Below are 25239 nucleotides of genomic sequence, written 5' to 3'. Positions count from 1 at the left end.
CGGACCGGATTTCATCACCTGGAGCCTCCATTTCTTTCCTTTGTGCCATTCCGTTCTGTTCCTCTATAATAAACAAACAGTATTGCCCACTATATACGGCCTCCTCGCCTGCTTTTCCGGCCCGCTACACTCCCACCACCACATTGGCCTTTGTGAAACAGACAAGCCAATCACTAGGTTTAAAAAAAGTATTGATCAGATCCACGTTCGGTTTCTCCTCTTGATATAAAAGCCCTGAAGGTAATGTACTGGGATCATCTGGGGTCTGGACTACTCCATCTGCCTGGCTTGGGAAAAGAGACCAAATCTTTCCTAGAATTCAAGCCACTCTCTTCATTATAGAAATACATGGATGAAATAGGCCCCTCATTCAAAAAAGCATTGTACCTCAGATTTAGGTTGGACACCTTACCTTTAGTAACTGCCACCCGCAAGTGGAAAGCCAATCACAGGGGTTTCAATTCATGTCCTGCATGTGGAGAAGCCCTACCTAAAGCTCTATAGGGCCAAGCGCACCTAAAAGGCAATTTATGGCAGTGAAATCTAGGGGTATATTAACACAGATGACCTCCAAATCATAGAAAACAGGTTCTTGAGACGTCTTTTAACCATCCCTCAGGGTACCCCTCTTTCCCCGTACATGAGGAGCTTAGCATGACCTATATTGCTGATCAGACGGCATATGGCCCGGTGGCCCTATGGTTAAAAATCTGGACTGGTACAGGGACCACATTAAACAAAGTGATTTTAAAATATTGCATGGCCCTAGATCATGCCTCTCGTTACCGTGGCTCAAATACATTTAAGTGAATGCAACGAGTATGGGGAGAGGTGATCTTTTTATCAACCCGGACTGAGTGACAAAGACAGACCTAAATACTATAAAGGCAGCCTTCTTTGCGCAGCAGATTGCAACCAGTGAAGATAAGGAGCATTTGAAGCCCAGTGTTTGTTGTTTCACCATGTTAAGACCAACCCAGATGAAGGAGCCGTATTTACTGGGGTTCATACATTCATATGACAGATTGTTATTGACCATATTTACGTTTGACCATTTTCATCTCATCCTTGATCACCTAAGGGGACAGAGTAGGGGTCATAGCCTACTGTCCTGTGGTTGCGATGGAAAATCTCCACAGGACATGGTCCATTTTACGAAGTCTTGTAGTTTTTACGATATCCCCAGGAAGGCCTTTTTAATCCCAGTTCTAAAAAGGTCAATTTTAGGCAAGTGCGACCCGGTTTTATCTTTTTACAAATGCTCACGGGTAGCACCGTTTTTTATGTGCTTCATTTTTTTAAATCTGCCATTAGGCTTAGATCTAGTTGTGATTAAGTAGGTTGAGTTACATACACTCCCCTTGGCACTATGCACTTTGTAATGTCTGGCTCTCATGTTAGACTATTTTAAAGTCTTAGAGTGGTGATACACTGTGCCAACTGAATAATTTCTTATTTTTACGGTACTGCCTGTAAGTTATTTGTGGTTACACATTTCTGTGTTTGACTAGTTTAAGAGTTTGCACTTTGGTATGCCGTTAAAAGGACTATTTTTATTTTGTTTTACACATGTGCTTTCATGGTTTTAAAATTTGATACCTAATAAAAATCAATTGATTGATTGATGTGGAGAAGCCAAGGAAACGCTAGATCATATATTGCTCTTTCGTCCAAAATACTACTAACAGACAAGGCACTGAATAGTTCCTCTATGCTGTTTCCTCGGTGTCCGTCACTACAGGGTAGCAGTATGTATTTGAAGAGCTGATATGTCCCCAGTTGTAGTTTTTTCAATTGCCAAATTTTTAGACAGCATTTGGCCCATACATTGTAACATTTTAATGTCTTAACTTCATATTGCAGACCAGTGCATCGATTGAGGATATTTAACTGTACTTCCACAAATGTGCTGTGTGATTTTATAGATCTGACTAGTTTTACTATCATTGTTATGCCTGTGATTTTACCTATCTTAAAGCATTGCTTTTAGACTTGATTTGAAGTAACTTACTCGTGCTGTATATTTTATGCTTATTGGTTTTATGGCCTATGACCAAAATAAAGTGAAATGAAATGGAAAAAAAACAAAATAACATCAAGTAGTCACACAGTGAAAAAACGTAGACCATAGGCCCAAGAAGATAGCAGTAGGTTGGCAATATCACATCAACTATTTCTGAAAGGAGGTCGAAGCCAGCCACTCAGTTTGTTCTACTAAATTCCCACAAATGGAGGTCTACGGTGTTGAGGTTCCTGTGCAGGACTCTGCACTCCTGTTGGCACAACCAATTGTCCCTAAGAGACAGCGGAAGGGGAGGGCACATGCTCAGTACTCTTGAGACCTCCAGCAGAGGTGGGAATGCATAAAGGAGAAAATTAGAATGTTATCCTAGAAAACCTTGAGGAGCGAACATATGGGACAAAAGGCTGGACATTGAATAGTCTTGGCAGTAGTGATCAGATCTACCGAGGGCATGCCTCACTAAACAACGATGCCCTGAACCACCTCCAAAAGTGGTCGCCACATGAGATAAGCAAAATGACACAAATGGAGTTACTTCACCCACGTTCAGAAATCCCGCCAAGCGACTGACCTTAAGGGATACCTCTATGTGGCCCCAGCCACAGCTTCAGCGTGTCTACACAGAGTGCTTGGGACACCACTCCACCCTGCCTGTTGTACGAGTTACTTACCTTCGGTAACGATGTATCTGGTAGAGACGATTCTAGCTGCAGATTCCTTAACGTAGAATTATCCCTAGGCGTGAGACTGGATCCGGAAACCTTTTGCCACAGCATCCCTGCGCGCCGGGGGCGGGGCGGCACCGCGCGACTTCGCACAGCCGTCGCTAGCGGACGGGACGTCACCGAGTTCACATAAGCCCCACCCCGGCGCACCTACGTCAGTTTTCTTCGGAGAACTTTTCCGCACCACAACGCGGAGCCACCAGACAAAAAACTGTGGGAGCATAGGAACAGTGTGCCTAAGAGTAAAAAAAGGGGAATGGAGACAAGCGACACCATAGGGAACAGTACAACACTGCAGTGTCCAAAGTCAGGGGCAGAAGAAAGAACAGAGCAGAGCCCTGAGTAGCCACCCTGACAGTACATAAACAGCCTCCCACCCGTGCCCCGGAGGCAAGGAACATGCGTAAAAAGTCACAATACATGTAGCAGGCCTACCACCCCCGTCCAGAAACAAGGAAGGGGAGCCAATCCCACAGCAGACAGGAACAACAAACCTCCAGGCCACACCAACATAGAGGGAAACCATCCCCCAAGGAACAAGGGCAAGACATGACAGGATGACCCTTATTCAGAGGTTAGCAGAGGGGACAGGATCCCCAGCAGCAAGAGGAAGGGAAGGGAGGGGAGGGAAGGGAAGGATAGAGATCAAAGGCAAACCCCCACAAACCTGGAGTAGCCAGAGCAGCGGGGCACAGGAGCACCATAACCCCATCCTTCTAGAACCAAAGAGGAGGAATGAACTGCAACAAGACAGAGCCACGCGTCAAGAGCAAAAGAAGGCACTCACAGGAGACACAGCCCCGCACCGGGAGGCGAGTACCGAAGACCAACCCAAGGGTCCTCGCAGAACGAGGAGGAAGGGCAGGCCGTGAAGGAATCTGCGGCTAGAATCGTCTCTACCAGATAAATCGTTACCGAAGGTAATTAACTCATACATCTGATAGAGACTACTAGCCGCAGATTCCTTAACGTAGAAAAGATAGCCTAGCCTAGCCTCCTCCCAGGCAAGGAGGGGGGCGACCCCCACAAGCAGAACACCACTAACCCCAAGAGGGATATGAGTAGAAGAGAGAATTCAAAAGAATTCAGAAGAAGCCCGTTCACCCTCAGCAGAGGGACCAAAGGCAAGGCCAGGACTGCCGAAGCACCCCACGCCCCTACAAGGCAACAGAGCTTCCATCCAATTCCAGGGCAAGGACGGAAAAGAACGGAAGGCAACACACCAGACAGAGTGGCGCCCGCAGCAATAAGCCGCCGGAAGAACAGCCCGAGCCCCAGGAAGACCAGGCAGGCTACGCCGAACAAAGGGAGAAACACAGAACTATCCCAGCCTCCAGGACAGGAGGCTGAAGGCGCGGAAATGCCCAGACACACAACCACGAGGGGTCCACGCACACGGCCTAAAGAAGCATCAGCAACATACATAAACGCCATGGGGAACAGAGGCCCGGAGGCGACCAGAACTCCCGAGCAGAGCGCAAGCTATATAAAAGCTACCACCACCCCACATAGGGTAAGGCAAGTCCCAAGACATGGGAACCCTCTTTGGAAGGAACTTCCGCAGCAGAGGAAAAAATGAAAGAGCCACTGGAAAAAACCAGTGGAAGGCAGGTCCAGCAGCTCCAGAGAAAAACAGAAGGCCTAATCTCAGGGCCCATTCTGGGCAGATAACTCAAGCAGATAACACACCGTCAACAAAGGGCCGTCCAGCAGCCAACTAAGCCACAGTCCAAGCAAGGAGGACTCGAGTGACCATAAAACACACCTCACAGCAAGGGCAACCGGCCCAAAAAAGGGTGCAGAACCAGCTCAACTCAGCAGTCACTGAGGAGGGGAAGAAGGAGGAGGAGGACAAGGCGGGGGAGGAGGAGGAGGACGGTGTCCTGCCAAGAACCTTTGGATGGCAGAGTCAGCCAGGGTATGGAATAACAGGCTGCCATCGAACGGAAGATCAATTAGCCGCTCCCGAGTATTTTCAGGGAACACGCCATCCCGAAGCCAAGCATGGCGACGGAGGGCGACTGAGGAAGCCATGGCCCGGCCCAGCACCTCGGAGATGTCTAGGGCGGAGCGGAGAATAAACGCAGCTAGCTCACGGCCATCCAATGCATGATGCCGGAAATCCGCCTGAACAGTCTCTTGGGAAGCTGCGGATCCCAAACACTCAGCCGAGTTCCACAAACAAGAGGAGGCCCTAGCCAACACACATATGGTGCAACATTCAATCCCTTACTGCCATCTTGTTGCTGTGTCCCAACACACATAAGGTGTTAAGGGCACGCAGGGCAGTGCTAGTCGAGGCGAACATGTTGCTCCCCCAAGAGTCCATCCAGTGGGCCTCCCGGGATGGCAGAGTCAACAGTGGCGGCAGGGAGGGAAAAGCAGTCCGTAAAAAAGTGGACTGGAGGCAGAGGGGTGGAGAGAAATACACGCCGGGTCACGCGGCGCCGGTGCAGAAGGTGTTAAGGCACCGGATCCCCTGAGGCAGGACGCCTCCAAGCCCCCTTCAGGGAAGAAAGGAGCAAACCCTCAAAGGGAAGCAAGATCTACCTCCCACCAGAGCCCTGGTGGAGAACCTCCAAGAGATGGTGCGCCATCGGGTCACCCATGCGCAGAATGCCCACAGCAGTAGACACCGGGTGAGCGAAGGCCGCACCCGCATCTGTAGGGCCCAGCGGTGGAGAGAGCAGCTCCTACATGGGCGACTGCTGCAAACTAAAGCAGCCGTCCCTGAAGCCAAGCGGGGCGGCGAAAGGCCAGACCTGGAAGTGAGAAGGAACCGAAGAATGGGGAACCTGCCGCTCCTCCGACGAACACCTCGGCCTCGAAAATGGCAGGGAGCCGCCCTTCGATGATGCCGGTGAAAAAGACACCACGCGGCGGCCTGTCTCCGGGGAGGATGACACCAAAATGCAGCCAACCCCCAGAGAAGAGAGAGCGACCGAAGACAAATCCCGGCACAAGCCCTGTGCGGAGTCGTAGAGTCCGCCACCTGAGGCAGGACGTAGACACCATCCGGCGCCGACGGAGACGCCGGAGAGGGCTCCTCGAAGCCACACCGCGCTGGGGACCGGAGCAGGGCCAGATCCGAAGGGGTGGCGCCAGAATGCCGTTGTCTCGACCTTCGCCGAGGCAGCCGCCTGCGTGGAGGAACGAGAGGGACCAGGGGAGTGACATGAAGTCCTCCGCCAGCCTCGGCCCAGCATGTGATGGAGGTGGCCCGGCGATCCATACGGCGCCGGCAGAGCAGACTCAACCTCCGACAATGCAGCTGCCTTCGCGGAGGGGTAAGAAAGGCCGAGAGGAGGACGAGGGTCCCCATCCAGCCTCAACCCACAGCAGGACGAGGAGGGTCCACCTACCCCTGTGGCGGACCAACAGGTGCCGGCCCTGTGGCGGCATCAGCTCAGCCGTGGACAAGGCTTTCGCCTGCCCAGAGGGCCGAGTGGGGCTCGGGGATGCGACCCGAAGGGCTGCACCACAAAAGCACCGCCTCCTCCAAGCCTGGATCCGAACCAGCTGGCGCCGGGCCGGAGCCGCCACCACGGAGGGCCCCACGCAAGGCAAGGGATCCGCTGATGAGGAAGAGGAGACACCAGCGAGGCCTGCAAAGCCGCCGCATATGTCTCCATCTGGACTCTCGGCGCTTCGTCACCGGGAACCGGTGGATAGGAGGACGACACGCGGGGCTCCATCACCCGCGGAGAGCCCACGCCCCCGGCAGGCCGAACACCAGCCCCCAGGGACAAACTGCGACACTTACCCACTGGGGAGCGACGCTCAAGCGACATTGAAGGGCGAGGACAACGACAACGGCTGTATCTGAAGCCGTCTGCCGAGGCTGATCGAAGAGAGGAAGCCAACCTTGAGAGAGACACAGAGTAATTTCATCCGGCGCTCCCGCAGCGACTTCGGCTTCAACTGTTGGCATGCCTCACAATCAGTGGTGCCGTGATCCTCCCCTAAACGCCACATACAATTGAGGTGAGGGTCCGTCGGCGACATAAGACGCCCACACGAAGTGCAAGTCTTGAAGCACAAAAGTATTCGCACACGGTTCCACCAAAAAATAAGACCACAAGGAAGAAAAAAGGGGGCCTCAAACAGACCAGAGCAGAGACCGGATCCACGATGCACGCGGAAAAGGAAAAAACTGACGTAGGCGCGCCGAGGTGGGGCTTATGTGACCTCGCATACGTCACGTATGCGGACGACGCCTGGGCGGAGTCGCGTGGTGCCGCCCTGCCCCCTGGCACGCAGGGATGCTGTGACAAAAGGTTTCCAGATCCAGTCTCACGCCTGGGGTTAATTCTACGTTAAGGAATCTATGGCTAGTAGTCTCTCTCAGATGAAGTACTACATGGTGGTTGTTGTCTGCAAAGATCTGGATTGGGCCACTCTTTATGGAAGCTGAAAGGCATGGTATGAAGAGACACTCTAGAAGATTGTTATGGTGATTCTGTTCCACTGGAGACTAGAGGCTTCAGTTGCCACATCGTCCAGGTGATCTACCCAGTCTAAAGGATGAGTCTGTTACTAGGGCATAGCTGCAATTGGTGAGGTTGGTGCAGTGGTACCGGATCGGAGTACAGAGCCCTGAGGGGCACATTGAACCCTATCAATGCTGGTTTTTACTACCTCAACAATGTCTAAGGAGCCTCTTTTTGCTTGCACTAGGGACCATGGCATCCTTGCTACAATACTGTCCGTCACTACCATGAGCACTTGATAAGGCAAGCAGAACGGTCTGCCACACTTCAGACATCCAACTGTCATCCACTACTGAAAGTCTTGAATTGCCACTTCTGATAACCAGAAAGTTGTACAAGAGGCATCTCCAGGGCAGGGCCTATTGAGGGCATTGTTTCCACTGCAAAGGCCAAATGCACCAGTGAGCATGAGGCACTAGCAAAATGCCAAGTGCCAGGAATCCACAGAGCCCACCAGCCTAGAATCAAGGCACAATACTGAAACACTGGGATCAATTGATCAAAGGCTAGACTTCCGGGAGCAGAAGTCCTTGAGGTACTGGAATATATGCATTCTCTAACTCCTTAAATGAGCTGTCACCACTGGGATAATCCTATGGTAAGCCTGGGGAAGTGCCCGGGGGACTGCAGGATCGGTACATTAGAATATATGGCCTACAAGTCCAAGGATACAATCAAAAATCCTGGGCCAGCAGGACCTAGCATTTTAAACGTTTCTATTCGGAGGTAAATAGCTGTCTTAAACCATTTCCTTCTTGGGGATAGCAGGTACCAGAAGTAGCATCTGGTGCCTCTTAGCGTTTCAGACACCAATTTGACTGCACCCTTGTCAAGCAGTGTCTTAACTTATCCAGTTAGGATGGTGGCATGCTCCACCAATGTCTGTTCACAAACTGGTAAAACCTAGAGAAATGTCAAAAAGTAAAGGGTGTAACCAAATTGTCCAATTTGATGGATCCACTGTTCTGAAGTAAACTGCACACAAGACTGGCAGGCTAAATCGCTTTCCACCCTCCTGAAAGTTATATCCGAATCATGGAGGAGGAACCAAAGCAGCTTGTCAGCGGCTGCTGCAGGCGAGGAAGAAAATGAGTACTCCATCCTCTGGTGACTCTGGCTTCTGCCATCACCCATCCCTCTGAAGCCACGAAAATGCTGAATAGGCTGTAAAGACTGCCTTGATCAATAGATAAGGGACTCCCGTGCCCCCTGAATTTCTGGTACTGACGGTGGAACAGGTAATCTGGGAAAAGAAATACTAATGAACAGGCCATATCTCTGCAATCTTTAAAGCACTCCTGTGCCAAATTCGACTTGCTCAGAAGAGCCCAACTCCTTTAAAAGGCATAGTTATCAATAATGCATGGACATCTACAGAGAATTCAATAACATGCATCCAGGAATGTAGTCTAACAATTACGCTATCCCCATGGTACGGCTAACAAAGTTTGTAGTGTCCAGAGCGGCCCTAAGCATGTAGTTGGCTGTCATGTATAGTTTGAACAAATGATGCCTGAAAGTGCTCTGGCAGAGTGGGTCAGCTCTCACTCAGCCTGAAAGTCCTGTTGGAGGGCAGGCCAGATTTCTCTCACCATGTCCCACACTACATGTGTAATGGCTCGGAGGCAAATCAATGAAAGAAAAATATCTTTTGGCTAGAGTGATAACCTTTTGAAAAGTTAGTAAAGAATTAGGGTTCACTTTCCTTGTTGAAACTGGAATGAGGAGACTCTTTGGAGCTAGGTATTGTGTGAGGGAGGATAGTACCCAGGTACAGGCCTGTGGCACAAATCAACCGGGAGGCTCATTGGGGGTGCTAAATACAATTGGGACAAGATAGGATTACAAGCTCATTCAGTGCCTTTTAAATGGCAGTGAGAGCTCAGAGGATAATGGTCCAGGTTGCAAAGGTTTTGTCAGTAAGTTCCCCATGGTGTCCACCATAGGCAACTTTAAATCCAAAACTTCTGTGGCCCTGTGAACCACTGACCAGGATGCACTCTCTTGAAGCAGGGTAAGCCCAATGGCATACATAATGCAGTTCCAGACAAAGTGCCTCAACCACTAGCATTCTGAATGTGAGGGTAGAGGCCAGCATCAGTATAATGGAGGAACAAAGGTGTAAACTGCCAACCTTATCATTGTCCTTTTTATTGTGGGTAACCTGCGTAAGCCACCGAACTGCAATGAAGCCAGAACCATAAATATTTTTCAAACTGGGATAGTACTGGTGCTGAGCTATAGTTGTGCTTTAGTTATTTCATAGCACAACATCAGAATTGTGGTAGAATACAGAGCACTTTTGGAGCAGAGGCCAGCACTAAGTTGGCCACTACCAGCTCGGCCTTCAGCAGAGGTGTTGAGGTGCTTCTTGACACTGGCTGAGGGCCAGGCTGAGAGTAAATGAGGTCAGTTTGAGACAGGAACGGGCTCACTGACAGAATTGAACTACATACCCCACGTTTTATGGGGCTCGAAGAGGCATCAGAGGGATCCAGAACCACCCATAATAACTGCAACATTTCATCCTTATGGGCCTTGATCTGTTGTGGAGTCGACAATGGCCTGGATATTCAGATGCATCAGGTCAAATCTCAGAATTGGGTCCAAATCGGACATTGCCAACATAGTTTGATCTTTTAAGTCTTGACAGCCTGACCTCACCCTGTACTGAGAATGGCAGGACAGGGGTCAGGATCTCCTTGCCCTTCTTATGGCTGACTACTCACTTATCTTTGGACTTTGTATTGGACTTATACAAGGACACTGTCCAGGACCTGAGACAGGTAGCGTTACATGATGAAACTTGAATGAGACTGGATCTGCTTCATATGCTCAGCAAGGTAGAACTTGACTTCATGAATCCTAATGGCCTTTGGAAGCAGAGAGCATTTGTGGCAGACCTTTGAGTCATGTTTAGAGCCAAGACACAAAAGACAGATGTTGTGCATGTCAGTAACCAACATCTGTTTTCTACAGACACAGAAATGTGATGGGGCAGTTGTCAAATGGTAACTTTGTGGTTTGTCCACTACACCTAATTAATTCAGTCTTTCCCCTATTCAGACGCAAAATCCGACTAATTGATTGCAATTCCTGATGATGTCAAACCTAAATTCAGAATTTTAAATAAAAGCAATTTTACCATTATTTGGGGATCCAAATTGCCAGTCTGTACCAGGTTGGCAAGTTCATCGTAGTAAAGAGCTGCAGCTTCAGGAGACTGTTCACTGCAGGTACGCACAAGCTCCAGCAAAGCTGTCACCTGAAAATAAATAGGTACGGTCAAGAGCTAATTTTGTACATCGTCATGAAATCTGAAAGCATTCTAACAAAATGAGTATTCATAAATTGTCTTTCATGCCACACTGATTAATAAAGATACATGTAAAAATATGAGACAACATAATCATGAATACCAAACTCAACTGAAGACACTTTAGTACTCTTAGTACTAAACCTCTGCCATTCAGAACGCATAGGAAATGGTCAATCTACTGGGAAAAATGTAAACCCAAATCCAAGCTACTAACAATAAGACAATATAGGCATGCAAGGGTCTTCCAGGCTCCTCCTGGAAATCTCTTGTGCAGCCTTTGCACACTATGCATCCCACTACCTGTACTCTTCATAATATCACGTGGCATCATGTTGCTTAAACATGATTACACCTGTGGTACTGAAAGGGTCAGAGGTTTAAGTATACAGTGAACATGTTGCAACATCAGGTGAGGTAAACTTACTAACATCAAGCTATAACTCCAACCTGTTTAAGCATAAGGATGAGAGAGGGAAAGCAGTAGTAGTAATGGCCAGCTTGGATCACGTGGATAGCCTGTGGTGCGGTTTTGATAAAGACTTCTAACCGTAGGTTTACCTCGTGAATTCCCCAGGTGGCAAACTAAATCCGGCATAATAACTGGATCCAGAAACTTTTGATAATAATTCCCTCACACATCGGTAGATGGTGTTGTATGGCCCCGCCATTCCCACCCCTCAGGTGACATTGGATCCACTATATCGACACCACCTATGTGCGCGAACGTCACAATTTCTTCCCTCTAAAATTATTCTGTGTGCAGCTTCAATGTCCCCTCCAAAAACCACGGGTACAAACCTTGCCAGACTGCAACCAACAGATGTCAGTAACAGACAGCCAATTATGTCGGTGTCTGGTATCTTGGTTCCAGACATGACTTGGGGTTGGAAGACTACTGCAGAAAGATGAGCAAGAAGGCGATCCTCAAAGCCAAACTTGCTGTTACAGATCTTAGGAGAAAGTTGAAGAAGGCCCAGTCGAAGTTGAGGGTCCCACCACTCCCATCTTTCAGATCTGTGTGATGTCCTGAGTACCTCAATGCCATGGAGTCATTCCCTCGTTCGGAATCGATTCCACAGCTGGTACCGATGCACCACGACTTTCCGGGCCACCAGCAACACCTCAACAACTAGGTGAGCTGAAATTGGTTTAGCACAAAAATCTCACTCAATTCCTCTGGAATACCTTTGTGCCCTGCAGATCAAGGTAGCCTCCAGTCGGGTTACTGCCTGTAGATCCATCTCAGACTGCGGTTTTAGGTAGGCCAGGAGCACTTTCAAGTTCTCGGTGCTCGCCTTTAGCCATACCAGTCCACCCTGGGTGTCCAGAAAGGTGATGGTGGTGGTCATAGCCCATCTGCAGAAGTTGGGAATACCAGACTGCCCATACCTCGACAACTGGTTGCTGAAGATGGGATCGCCTCCAGTCGTAAACCACCTTCATGCAATGGCCAGATTTGTTGACATCGGTGGGCTTTTCCTTCAATGTGCCGAATTTACACCTGACTCCTTCACAATGGCTCCCTTTCATTGGAGTCATAGTGGATATCAGGCTCTTCTGAGAATTTCCCCTGCCTCAAAGAGTCCAGAATATTCGGGCTATGATGCTAATGTTTCAATCCTTTGCCTGGGTCTCATCTAAAGCCCTTGACACTGAACCCCTACAAGACAAGCTCTCTTACATTATAATGTTTTGTCTTTCTACTGACCAGCAAGGCCTTGCTGTGGCAACAGTTAAGGGTTACATTTCAGCCTTCTTAAGTGTGCCAAATCAGTCATCCCTGTTAAAATCACCTGTTATGTGTTTCTTGAAAGGGGTGAACCACGTTTTGGGATGCCACTGTGGGACTATAATTTGGTCCTCAAATACCTGATGTGCACATCCTCTGAGCCGGTGCACAGATACTCTTCCCACCTGCTGACTTATATGACATCGCTATAACATCTTCTTGGCGAGTGAGAGAACTCCAGGGAATGTCTGTGCAACAATCATACACAATTTTCTGCCCGGACAAGTTGGTCCTCTGTTTGAAAGAAAATCTGCATTCCTGCCAAAGGCAGTCATGCCATTCCACATACGGTAATCCATCAACTTTATGTTTCACCTCACCCCTCTGAAGAGGAGGAGGAACTGCTCTACTCCCTTGACCCTAAAAGGTCCTCACTTTTACACTAATTGGACAAGAGACCACTCAATTGGAAAATCAACTTTTTGTGGGTTTCTCTGGAGCAAAAAAAAAAAAAAAGAGAACCACCTCCCAATGCCTTGTTTTATGCTTTAAGATTTACTATGGGCTAGCCAAGAAGTGCTTCCCCCATCCCCCACCCAGAAAGCTTGCACACTTATTCTACCAGAGCAAAAGCTACTTCCAATACCCTGGCAGGTGGTGTCCCATTACTTGACATCTGCCTGGCTTTCCAAGCGTTCACAAAGCACTAAAGCTTGGATAACAAGGTCCAGCCAGACAGCCCCAATCTGCCCTGCAGGAGTTCCAGGTCTGAGCCATTCCATAGACCCTCCACCTGGGGAGTTATCTATTCAGAAGGTGGTGAATCTCCGGTTAGAAGTCTGTATCAGAAGAACAAGTTACTTATCTTCGGAAACACCTTTTCTGGTAGAGACATTTATTTATACGCACATTTCTCACAAAGCCACCCTCCTCGCTGTTCTGTGGAATGGGCTTATACAGTCCATTAATAAGATACCAATCTGCAGAAGATCATTCTGATTTCAATGAGCTCCACGTCTAATGGCGCAGACAGAGATCAGAAAGATAATCACACAAGCACATGGAGGAGGTGTTGATATTGTGGCCTCGATGTCACATTCAGGGTCGGTCCGATCCGATGAATAGTAATACAATGCCACCCACTGATGTGTAATGGAATTGCTATCAAAAGTTTCCAGATCCAATCTGGCGCCTGGGGAAACTCACAAGATGAAGAATCTGTGGTTAGATAAAGTTTCTAGCAGAAAAGACAATACCAAAGTTAAGTAAATTGTGCATATCTGCGTGGGAAGTGGTGTCCTCACAGAAATTATGTAAGGGGGGCATCCTGAATAATTAAACAATAGATGTATGCTTTTGAAAAGATGCTGACATGATGATGGAATATTTACCTTCAAGAAGGGTGACCAAGAGCAACATAAACAAGCACTGACAAAACCAATAGGTTTGGAAGGCTGGTTCGATTACTTCTTTTATTTTTCTATAGCAAGGATATGCCACAAAAATAAGAAACATGAAACCACTAAACAAAGCATCCATAACCTTACAAGAAAAAATTGTGACATTTTCAAAAAAGAGATTCTTCTCATATAATTTGAAACAGCACATTTGCTTCCTAGCAAGCAGGTGAACTTAGAACTGTAACACAAACCCTTTTTACTTTTAATACGCATTATAGGGAATTGCGATTCTTATCTGACGCAAAGAAAAGGTACTATTGGCTTTGAATTAGGGCATACTGAGTGAATGTTTTAAAGAAAGGAGGATGATTAAAAAAAGATTTAAAAAAGAAAGGGAAAAAGGTGTAACAGTAAAATACTGGCCCACCAATCCCGACATTTGAGTGCACTTCTTTTTTTGGAGGATATGCACATGTGATTGGGAAAAATGAATCAGTCACAATGCTCAGAGCCAATGAGTGAAGAGGGTGAACCATTGCAGAGCGCATATTTAATACTATGGTGAGAGGAAGCAAAATGTAAATGGCAGTTGAACAGAGCAGTGGATGAAGATGACTGACCTGAGGCCATGCCATCTGGGAGAAAGGCCAAGCCTGAAATGATAGTAAAATATTCGACTCTTAGAGTTGAGCTACAGACAGCAGAAAATCTCAAACTCTAGATATGGGACAGGCAAGGTGATCTCGATTCTTTTTTACGAATGCTACATGCTTTAACTATGACAAAAAAACTTTCCCCTCAGAGATCCAAGTTGCTTATTGTTATAATTCATGTATAAGTGGTTGCAAACTTTTTGCCCTGTTCTCCCACTGAGGTTAATGAAGATGCTGATATTGTGGCGGATAAAGACATCATACTAAAAATAACTCGCTTGAATGACAAAGAGTGGGATGATTGTGTAATATCTGATAATGAAATTGATTATTTGAAAGAATACATAAGGAAGGGTTGGCCATCTACTAAAAGTGATGTTCCAGCGCTAAAAAACGGTGATGGATCAAGCCCTGATCTTTGGACTGGGTAGGAGTGGTCTGCTTAATTCAGACACTCTGTCCATCACCACCCCCCTTTTCTGAATCGTTTTGTCCACCATAAGCGTGGAAGGGTATACTCAGATGTGAGTCCCTTGCTCACTGCACCATCAGGATTCAAGCAAGCCGGGCCAAGACGGCTGTAATGCCAGAAACCGGTCCCTGGAAGCTTGTTTCCTTCCCAGTATAAGAATTGGCTTGGTAGTTTGGTCTGCCCTGTTCCCATAATGCACTGGGCCAGGGACAGACTAATTTGCATGGAGCCAGGTTCTGAGCTGGGATGGTGCAGTGAGCTAAAAAACGGTGATGGGTCAAGCCCTGATCTTTGGACTGGGTAGGAGTGGTCTGCTTAATTCAGACACTCTGTCCATCACTACCCCCCTTTTCTGAATCATGAGATTGGCCTGGACATCACCCGAAAAGCCAGATGTTCTGGGTCAGGTGCGGCGCAATGCAGCCACTGTCGACATAACCGTTCTGCCCAGTGAGTCAGTCGTGTCTAATCCAAACCTAATGATGAATTTTGCTGCATCTCTCCCATCCTTCACTGCCTGGGAGAGTACGGCCTGGGCCTCTTCTCGGACATGTGGCAGCACATGTGCAAACGTCTCCCAAAGGATATGGGAGAAACAGCCCAATAAGCATGCCGTATTCACCAATGGCAATGCCAGGCTGGTAGAAGAAAACATTTTCTTCCTAAGTGTGTCCAGCTTCTTGGATTCCCTATCCAGAGGAGTGGAAGGAAAGCGCTATGTGATGTTGAAGCCTAAACCACCAAGCTCTAAAGGGTGGGATGTTGGCTGAGGAAACTTGGGTCGCCGGTGACGTGCAATTGTCCGTTTGGACGACTTCTTCTTGTGCCTCTTCCCCAAGTATCTCGAGGAACTCGAGTGGGAGGAAGAGGACTTGGGACTCCTTGAGCTAGGCCGCAAGGAGCTCCACAGACCACTCCTGCAAGGCCTTCGGAGCCAAGGAGCGACAGCCTGAACTTAAATTCATATTGTGGTTGCGCTCGAGGCACCACAGGCATATGAGGTGGCTGTCGGTTACCGATATGGCATGGTGACAGGCGCAACACAGTTTAAACCCTGTACGTCTAAGTGACATAACCATGACAAACAGAATAAATTACTCAACAAAAAGTTTTTAAAAACTGTCAAAAAGACACAGTGGAATAGCTCTAATCTAGATCAGCGCTGCACTGGCAAGGAAAGAAAAGAACTGACGTCCGCGCGCCAGGGTGGCGCCTATATACGTAATACCAACGCCATTACCGACGATAACAACGTCAATTACGTCACAGGAGCCAAATGGAGCTACCCGAAGGCACGCAAGGGTACTCCTCACGCAAAAGTTTCCAGATCCAGTCTGATGCCTGGGAGAATTAAAAAGACAGGAATCTGCAGCTAGAAATCTCTATTAGATATACCACAAATAAATAAAACGTCAACACCTAGGCTAAGAAGGTGAACCTATCCGGAGTTGTAAATCTACATCAAGATATGTCTGCACTGGCATTCATAATGAACTGGACAAGACTTTAACAACTTACAAATGAAGCACACATTTGCATCATTAAAAAGACAATTTTTTGAGATTGCATGTTGTGTACTGCCATTTAGCCAAAAGCCTATCTTAGTCACAGACAGTGCAACATAATGGAATTTCTTAACAGAGTAATTTAAATGCTAAGAAATCAATGTACCCAGGAGCACATTCTGCAGGCTGTGAGAACTGCCCTTGTTAGTAGCTTTAACCATTGACTAACATGTATAGTCACAGCCCAAAAGTTCTCTGCGGAAATTCATAACATTAAGTAAATATTTGTCAGTGGTTTGCTGCAATAACTACAATAATATTCCTAATCGTAACAATAACTTTCTCATGGTACACAGGATTTTGCAGTTTTGTACATGTAAGTCTGACTCAGGCTAAATCTGGAATGCCCTCCTTAGGATATCTAATTACCACTGCTGTAGGTGGTTTGGATTTGTTTTAATGGAACATGCAGTGGATGGAGAGAAAGGACTACTTATTTTAGTTTAGTTTAAGCATTATAAACCTATAAAGACATTCCAGTGTTCTGAATTATGTGCATCTGTTGTGACCAGAGTGGTAGCAGGCAAACAGAATTGCTTCTGATCCGATACTTCAACTGGATTGCCTATACAAATGTTAGCTTAAATGAAAACTAAACTGTGCAATTAATATTTGAAAAGCAGTGCATACATCAATATGACCAATTAATGCATAGATTTGCACATTTATTGGCATCAAATCTCACCTGTCTATATGTCTCATTGCTGAGTTGGTTTTTCTCAGATGGACCCTCATTTTTATTTCTGAAATAAGTAAGATAATCACATGTAAATGAGTTTTTTAGTTAAACATATTGTTGAAAGTTATTAGGGTTTTTAATTGAATGTAGAGTCAAGTTATAAAAAATATACATATTCAGGGACCTTGTGGTGAATCTTAGGACTTCTGTTATCTGCATTACAACCAAATATGATGCTTGAAAGAATAGGCAGAGGTCAGCTCTTTTATTAACACATTCAAATGCTAATCAGTAAGTAAAAAAAATGTATTCATTCAACGTGAAGGTGTGCTTGTGCTTTTCTGATTAGCGGGAGAACATAAGACGTACGTGTTGGTGGGTGGGAGGATACCATTGAGGCAGGTGGGCTGAGCTTGGAAGACTAGTAGCTCATCATAGGGAATGTTTGAGAGTGACTTCAAATGAATCTGCGTGCATGTGAATAGGTTTATTATACATGTACTTGGAAAACTTGGAAATTCATTCCTATCATAGCAATGTAGATAATTTAAAACAAGAACTCTAGTACAGGTGACGCACAAAGTAAATGAAAGCATGTAAATTAAGAAGCTTAAAAGAAGAAACATCGCCTGCTTGTGCCTTTTGACAGCCAAGTTCAGAGACAGAGTTTAATTTGTAAAGTTATGTCCCTTTCATTGTCATCACTTGTTCAGTAGCCACATTATTGTCAACCATTCAAAGGTAGCCGCACACTTAAAGCACAAGTTACTTACTTGTGTATCAATATATCTGTAAGAGACATTAGTTAGTGATAGATTCCTTACCTTAGAATATCCCCAGGTGTCTGGCTGGATCGGAAACGTTTTTCTGCTCAGTAGTACCTCTGCGTGCCAGTAGGTGCTGTCCTGCAGCTCCGCGTCCGTCACTGGCATCGTAGGCGCTGAGATGACGTCACGGAGAGTACTTAGGTGCCACCCTGACGTCAGTTCTGTACACAACTATTCCGCGCCGAAACGCAGAGTCATGCAAGAGACTGACAATTGGTGCATAAAACTAGGGCCTTAAAACGGGGATGACTTTAACCCTAGTAACCAGTTCGCAGAACAGGGAGGATGGGCGGGGCGGTAAGGAATCTATCACTAACTAATGTCTCTTACAGATATATCGTTATACAAGTAACTTGTGCATCTGAAAGAGACAAGTTAGTGATAGATTCCTTACCTTAGAATAGATACCCCAGAAATACCAACCCCGGTGGTGGGTCTGCGAACAGGATTACATCAGAAAGTCACGAAGACCAGACGGCCAAAGAAGCCGTCTCTCCGGACAGGACTGTCAAGGCTGTAGTGCTTGGCAAACGTGTGCTGCCAGGCCCACGTAGCTGCCTGACAAATATCCTGCAGGGGGACATTGTGCCCCAAGGCAGAAGTGGCTGCTGTTGACTGGTCGAATGGGCAAGCAGCCCCACAGGAGGCTCCTTCTTGGCCAAGGAGTAACATCCTTTGATGCACAGAACAACCCACCGGGAGATGGTCTGTTTGTGCACCGACCGACCTTTTTTGGCGCCTACGTAGCCAACAAAGAGTTGATCATCCACCTGGAACTGCTGTGTAGGCTTCAGATAGAATGCAAACGCACGCTTTGGGTTCATACGGTGGAGACTCTCCTCTTCCCTGGAAGGATGCGGAGGCGGAAAGAAGGTGGGCAAAGTGATGGTCTGCCCGCTGTGGAAGGGCATGACAACCTTTGGCAAGAAAGAAGGACAGGTCCTGAGAACCACCTTGTCCAGATGAACAGAAAGGAAAGGAGGTTTGGAAGAAAGAGCTTGGCGCTCTCTCACTCTCCTGGCAGAGTGACAGCTACCAGGAAAGCCGTCTTGAGAGTAAGAAGACATAAGGGACGGTTATGAAGGGGCTCAAAGGGAGCACACATCAGAAAAGTCAAGACAAGGTTCAAGACCCACTGAGGCATTATGAAGGGTAAAGGTGGAAACGTATGCGTAATGCCTTTAAGAAAACGGTTAACAACCGGGGACTTAAAAAGAGATGGCTGATCTGGAAGATGTAGAAAGGCACAGATGGCCCAAAGATAACCTTTGACAGTGCCCAGAGAAGAGCCCTGCTGGGCCAAAGAGAGAACGAACAGAAGAACCTCAGAAAGCGGGCAGAAAGGGGATCCAGAGCCTTGGCTGTGCACCATACCACAAATCTGTTCCAGCTGCAGGCGTACACCGTTTTGGTGAAGGGACGCCTGGCTGCCATAATGACATCACAGACTTTGAAAGGTGTCAACTGTCGCCGCTCAATCTCTAAGCATGGAGGTGGAGGCTGGACAGGTTCGGGTGGAGGACTGTCCCATGCTGCTGTGACTGAAAATCCTTCAGAAGAGGCAGACGGATCGGGGGTCGATGCTCATACTGAGTAGCTCAGGATACCAAACTCTTTGAGCCCAGTCCGGAACCAAAAGAATGACTTGGGCCCGGTCGCCTGATCTTCTTAAGCACTCTGGGCAGAAGTGGTATAGGCGGAAAGGCGTACAATAGACCACAGCTCCACTCGCAACGAAAGTGTCGCCGAGCGAGTGCCGCCTAGGAAATTCCAACGTGCAGAACTGATGACATTGCACGTTCTCTTCGGTGGCAAATAGATCTAGCCAAGGCTCTACCCACTGCAGAAAGAGACCTTGGGCCACGTCCGAGTTCAGAAGTCATTTGTGATCCACCATGCACCGGCGGCTGAGATTGTCCGTCCTGGCGTTCAGAGAACCTGCCAGGTGTTGAAATACCAAGGTAATTCCTTGATGTCCCAGAAATGTCCAGAGGTGTAGAGCCTCCTGACATAGGGTCCACGGCCCCACCCAGCCCTGCTTGTTGCAATACCACATGGTGGTGGTGTTGTCCATGAACACCTGCACTACACTTCCCCGTACAGAGGGAAGGAATGCTTCAGTGCAAGCGGGATCGCCTGCAGCACCAGAAGGTTGACATGAAGCCGGGACTCCGCCGGAGACCAGAAGCCTCTGATCTCCGCCTCTCCCATGTGGCCTCCCCATCCCAGGAGGGAGGCATCCGTCACCACCGGGTGCTCCGGTTGGGGAAAGGAGAGGGTTCTGCCACTGGCCCAATCGCGATTCGTGAGCCACCACTGCAACTGTCGTGATCGGACAGGTTGCCCTGATGCTGTGCCCACTGGAACTTCAGGTCCCACAGCAGAGCCCGCATATGCCACCTTGCATGTGCCACCAAAGGTAAATAAATTTTGAACTATAGCATAGGGGGTGAATTTTAAACTCTTTGTTGGCAAATAACTTCTGTTAGGAACCAAATGTGGATTATTCTGTTACTCTATAGATACAAGAGAGAGTATTGAAGGTATATATGATTTTGATATGCCTCTGTTTTTCAGAATGATTAGTGTTTCACGCTGTGAGGACCATATTAAAGTGATAGAAAACTGTTAAATTCAGAGGTGATATTTTACCCCTACCATGATTATTTTTCTTGGTTGGAGGGTTCTAACTTTTATCACAAATTGGGTGTATATTCATACTGGAGTGGCTTTTTGACTATTTTCTTTCTTACTTCAAACCCTTCACTCTGCAGGCTTTTATCTTACTAGATGGTGGTTGGTACTGTCCCACCTCTATAGCGATTTATATGTAATATATATAATGATCATGGGATATGTTTTGCTTGATTACAGCCCTGAAGAAGTCGAGGTATTATTAGGTGCACGACGAAACACGTGTTGGCTGATGTAATCAACATTGAATATTCTATGAAATAAACTACAAGGACTTTTCATATTGGAAGTTGACTCTTTTTGACATTGACTTTGGAAATTATACCTATTAATTCGACTCCGGAGGATTGGAGTTACTTGCCATATAAACATTTGAACTATACGAGTGAACTGTGGGTGTGTGCTCAGAGGTTATTGTATATATTGCCGCTTCTCATGAAGCCAGTGATGTAGGATACGCATCATTTCTCTAGAGGCACCGTCTTATGATTGTTAATTGTGTATAATTTTGTACCCTGAAGTTAAGGTAGTGCGCCCACAATTGGTTGGTATCCCCCATTTAATTGTGGAAGTGGGTGACGACTGCCTGGGGCGAACCCGCCTTCAACAGCGAGTTGTCGAGGTAGGCGAAGACTGAGAACCCTGAACTGCGCAGATGAGCTGCGACCACCGGCATCACCTCCGTGAACACACGAGGGGCACTGGTAAGGGCGAAGGGAAGCACGGCAAACTGAAAATACTCCTGGCCTACCATGAACCGCAGGTAGCACTAGTGGGCCAGCAGGACGGGGATGTGGAAATAAGCATCCTGCAAGTCCAACGCCACCATCCAGTCTCCAGGGTCCAGGGCAGCCAGGACCTGAGCCAGAGTTAGCACCTTGAACTTCTCCTTCCAGAGGAAGCGATTGACGTCCCGGAGGTCCAAGATGGGGCGAAGGCACCCCATGTCCTTCTTAGGGACAAGAAAGTAGTGGGAATATCAACCACTCCCTACTTCCTGACCCGGAAAGCACTCGATGGCCCCCATGGCCAAGAGGGCTGTGACTTCCTGACGGAGAAGAGCCAAAGGATCCCCCGACATGCAGTGGTACCGAGGTGGCATGGCTGGATGGGAGGACAGAAAGGGGAGCGAGTAACCATGACATATTATCTGCAGCACCCACTTATCCAAGGTAATTTTGTGACAGTGGGGGAGGTGGTGACGTACCCTGCCACCCACTGCGTGGGGTGCTCCCTGAAGTCGGATTAGGAAGGCTTAGAGGCGAAAGCAGCGGGGTGGATGAGGACTGACCCACCCGCTGGTTACCAGACCCGCCCCTGCGGAAGCCACGGCCGTGGCCACGCTGGGGCTGGTTCTGCACAGGCTTAGCGGAGGAGCATGCTTGGGTGCTCTCACTCTGGCCACAAAAGGAACGAAACCGAGACGTGGCAGGGGTCTTCGTGGAAAGACCCAAGTCTTGCCCGTGGCATGCAAGACTTTAAAGCGCTCCAGGGCATTGTCCGCCTTGTCACCCAAGAGACGGGAGCCATCAAAGGGCATGTCCATGAGAGAGCTATGGACATAGGGTGAGAACCCAGTGGAACGCAACCAGGCATGGCACCGCAACGCCACCGTCATAGAAATCGCCCTGCGCAACGAATCAGCAGTGTCCAAACCACACCAATGGGAAACTTCGCTGCGTCCTTGCACTCCACAACCGCTTGGGAAAGGTCAGCCTAGACCTCCTCAGAGCACTGAGGCAGAAACTCCGCCACCGAATCCCACACTACGTGGGGGTAACGGCCCAATAAACAGGCGGTATTAGCCGATCTCAACCCCAAACTGGCTGAGGAGAACAACCTCTTGTCATATTGGTTCAGCCTCTTAGAGTCCTTATCCGGCGGTGCCGAGGGAAAGGCATTCTGAGATGTCGAGGCCTGAATGACCACGCTCTTAGGCGGGTGGTGAGTGGTCAAAAAGGCGGGATCACCAGGCTCCGGACGAAGACGCCTAGCGATGTTCTTATCCACAGGTGCCCCCGAGGCCGGTCGCAACCAAGTACCCAAGAGGTCTTCGGTAAGGGCCTCATTGAAAGGGAGCAGCGGCTCCGACAAAGTAGACGCCATCTGGAGCACCTCCGTAAGGAGGTTGGTCCTAAGGGAGTTCAAGGTGGAGGGCCTCCGCAGCTCGACGCAGCAACATGGTGTAGGAAGCGCCCTCCTCCATAGTAAGCTGAGGGGGTGCAAATCCCGGGTACGAAGACACATCAAGTTTACCCGCATCTTGAATGTCATCCACCCAATCCTGCTCGGAGTCACACTGCCGTGTAAGGGGGTCCACAAACATTCATTACTTGCCAATAGCGCCAAACGACCCCCTAGAAGGTGAAGGTACACTCCACAAACAGACTTGGTATGTCATGTTAATATTTGGGCTTGGGTGCTTGCAAACAGTCAGTATTTCCCTCTGTTTGTCCAGAATATGTGGCCTGGTCCTCCACCTTGCATTCTTGCGCCATCTTAGTCTTCTTAATGGGGATTTGCTGCTATTCGAGTGGAAGAGGGCCTGTTGTTGCTTGTACTATTATCCGCCAAACAGTCTTCTCAATGTCTAGGCTGACAAAATGGGGAGTTTGTCAAGGAAAGGCCGAAGGGCTTTCTAATTTCACTTTTGTTTGAGCAGCAAGAACAGAAACAAGAAATATGGTGTGTTTCAACGTATCATTGTTGAATAGGTGAAACAACGTTTTAGGTGTGAAGCATGGTTGGTGATAACAGTGACAGAGTTTTGGTGTACAATACTGGAATCTCGAGTAGCCATATGCAATATTATTGGTGGAGCATCAAGGAAGGTCAAGATAGTCTCAATGAACAAGACGCAACCCCCCTTACTTGAGACTTTCTACTGACAAATGCGGACTTTTATCAACACAGCTTCTTTGCACCATCTGGATCCCATTGCCAGCCATATATCGCTGTGATTAATCACTACTCTTTTTGCAAGGACTTTGTATAGCGACAGTGCTGTTTCATATAAAACCTTTAACAATAACTCGTAGAAGCAAGTCTCAACACACCTGATGCTGTGTAAAACATTTTACGTCCTACATCAATTCTCATCCTACGAATTTATTTTTGCAAAACATTTTATTATTGAAATTTAACATTTTTACCATTTGCACCAAGTGTAAAAAAGCTTCTTTTATGAACAAACTCATTAAAAGTCAGCAAATAGACAACAGGATATCATGATTATACATCACTGTAACAAGCAGACACCATCATACCCTGTATTTTTATACCAGGCTGATGATGAAAAAAGTCTTAATTAATAAGCTCCTCAAACATGGTAATTGAAATAAATTTAATTTGTTTCTGTTCAATTGTTTATCCTAGCTCCTTACGGCCTTTAACTGCCAGGCTCCAGTTTCACCCCCTTGTGCACAACTGTTGATGCATTTCAACCTAACATTGGGGGCAAAGTGATTTGTTTGAAGTCTTCATCATAACTTTGATTCTTCGTATTAACTTAGTAACTATTCCTATTTGGTTTTTAAAAAAAAATCATATTTGTAGCATTTACAGAATTACACAATTGTATTTCTACAAATTGATAAAGAAAATATTTGCATGGCAGCAATTTTTTGATTCACTGCATAGCAGTCAGAGTTGTTCATGTTTAGTTTTTGGCTGAAATGTATCTGTGAGAGATGAAACTACAAACTATTGCTGTGTTTAAGAAAGGGTGTAGATTTTGGTTTTGTGCCAACTTATAATATTAAATGTAAAGAGAACTCACCTGTAGAAAGCTGGCTCATTATACAGTGGACCAAAATGAGGTACACTGTGTAGAGATTCCAGGCAAACCCCCAATTGGCTAACAAAGGTGCAAATTATAACCCAAATGCTCTCTTTTGTGGCAGTGTGGAAGAGCAGTTAGGCTTATCAGAGGGTAGTGCTAGGCATTTATTGCAGACACAAAGGCAGTAAGTGAGACACACACTCAAAGAAATGCAATCCCCATTTATACAAATAAAAGATTTGTATACGAATTTAGATACCAATATCATCGTAATCAGGTAAGTACTTTTCGAAATACGTATTTTTACAGGTTTCAAAGGTTCTGGTTGAAAAGAGGCTGCAAGCTCGGACTGGGGGGGGGGCCTGTGGGAGAACAGAAACCTCTTCTTGGGCGACTGCAGCATTGGTAGACCAGGTAAGCGGCAGGATGGTGAACCGGACCTTGCTTCTTTGGTGCCTGCAGCTGCAGTGGAGTATCTCCTGTACTCCAAGTCAGTTCTCTGGTGATTTGCGAAGCACTGGCAGCCCTCTGGGTTTCTTGGAGTCTGCACAGCTGCAGGACAAGTAGGTTTCTCCACGAGGGTCGGGAGCAGCAGGCAGGATTGGCGCCAAGTCAGTAATTGCTCCTCTGTTCTTGTGTCAGCAATCTTTTTTGTCCACTCCTACCTTGTGTCTGTCGAATTCCTGGCATCAGGGGTGCCACCTAAATACTGTATTGAGGAGTGCTACAGGGAGTGTCAGGGAGTAGCCAATAGGCTACGTATCTTTAGGGTGACCAAACGCTCTATATGACCACTTCCTGTGGAAATGCTGATTACTAATCATCCTGCTTGGAGGTGATAACACCTCCTGCCAGAGCAGTCATTGTTTTCAGCATCAGAGA

General features: G+C 47.3%; 1 protein-coding gene across 1 annotated transcript in view; it reads right to left on the bottom strand.

Moving 5' to 3' along the window:
- The window catches only part of FANCD2 (FA complementation group D2), a 1101131-nt gene that overhangs the window by 831783 nt on the left and 244109 nt on the right, over nt 1-25239 (bottom strand). Inside the window, exons 20-21 of the mRNA XM_086938826.1 lie at nt 17062-17119; nt 10384-10503 (exon numbers count right to left, since the gene is read on the bottom strand). Of these exons, the coding sequence (XP_086794952.1) occupies nt 10384-10503; nt 17062-17119 (178 nt within the window). The remainder of the gene's footprint in view (nt 1-10383; nt 10504-17061; nt 17120-25239) is intronic.

This window comes from Lissotriton vulgaris, chromosome 9 (genome assembly GCF_964263255.1).
Source record: "Lissotriton vulgaris chromosome 9, aLisVul1.2, whole genome shotgun sequence".
Taxonomy (NCBI): Eukaryota; Metazoa; Chordata; class Amphibia; order Caudata; family Salamandridae; genus Lissotriton; species Lissotriton vulgaris.
The sequence above is the reverse complement of the archived record's forward strand: the minus strand, read 5'-3'. Positions and strand labels throughout refer to the sequence as shown.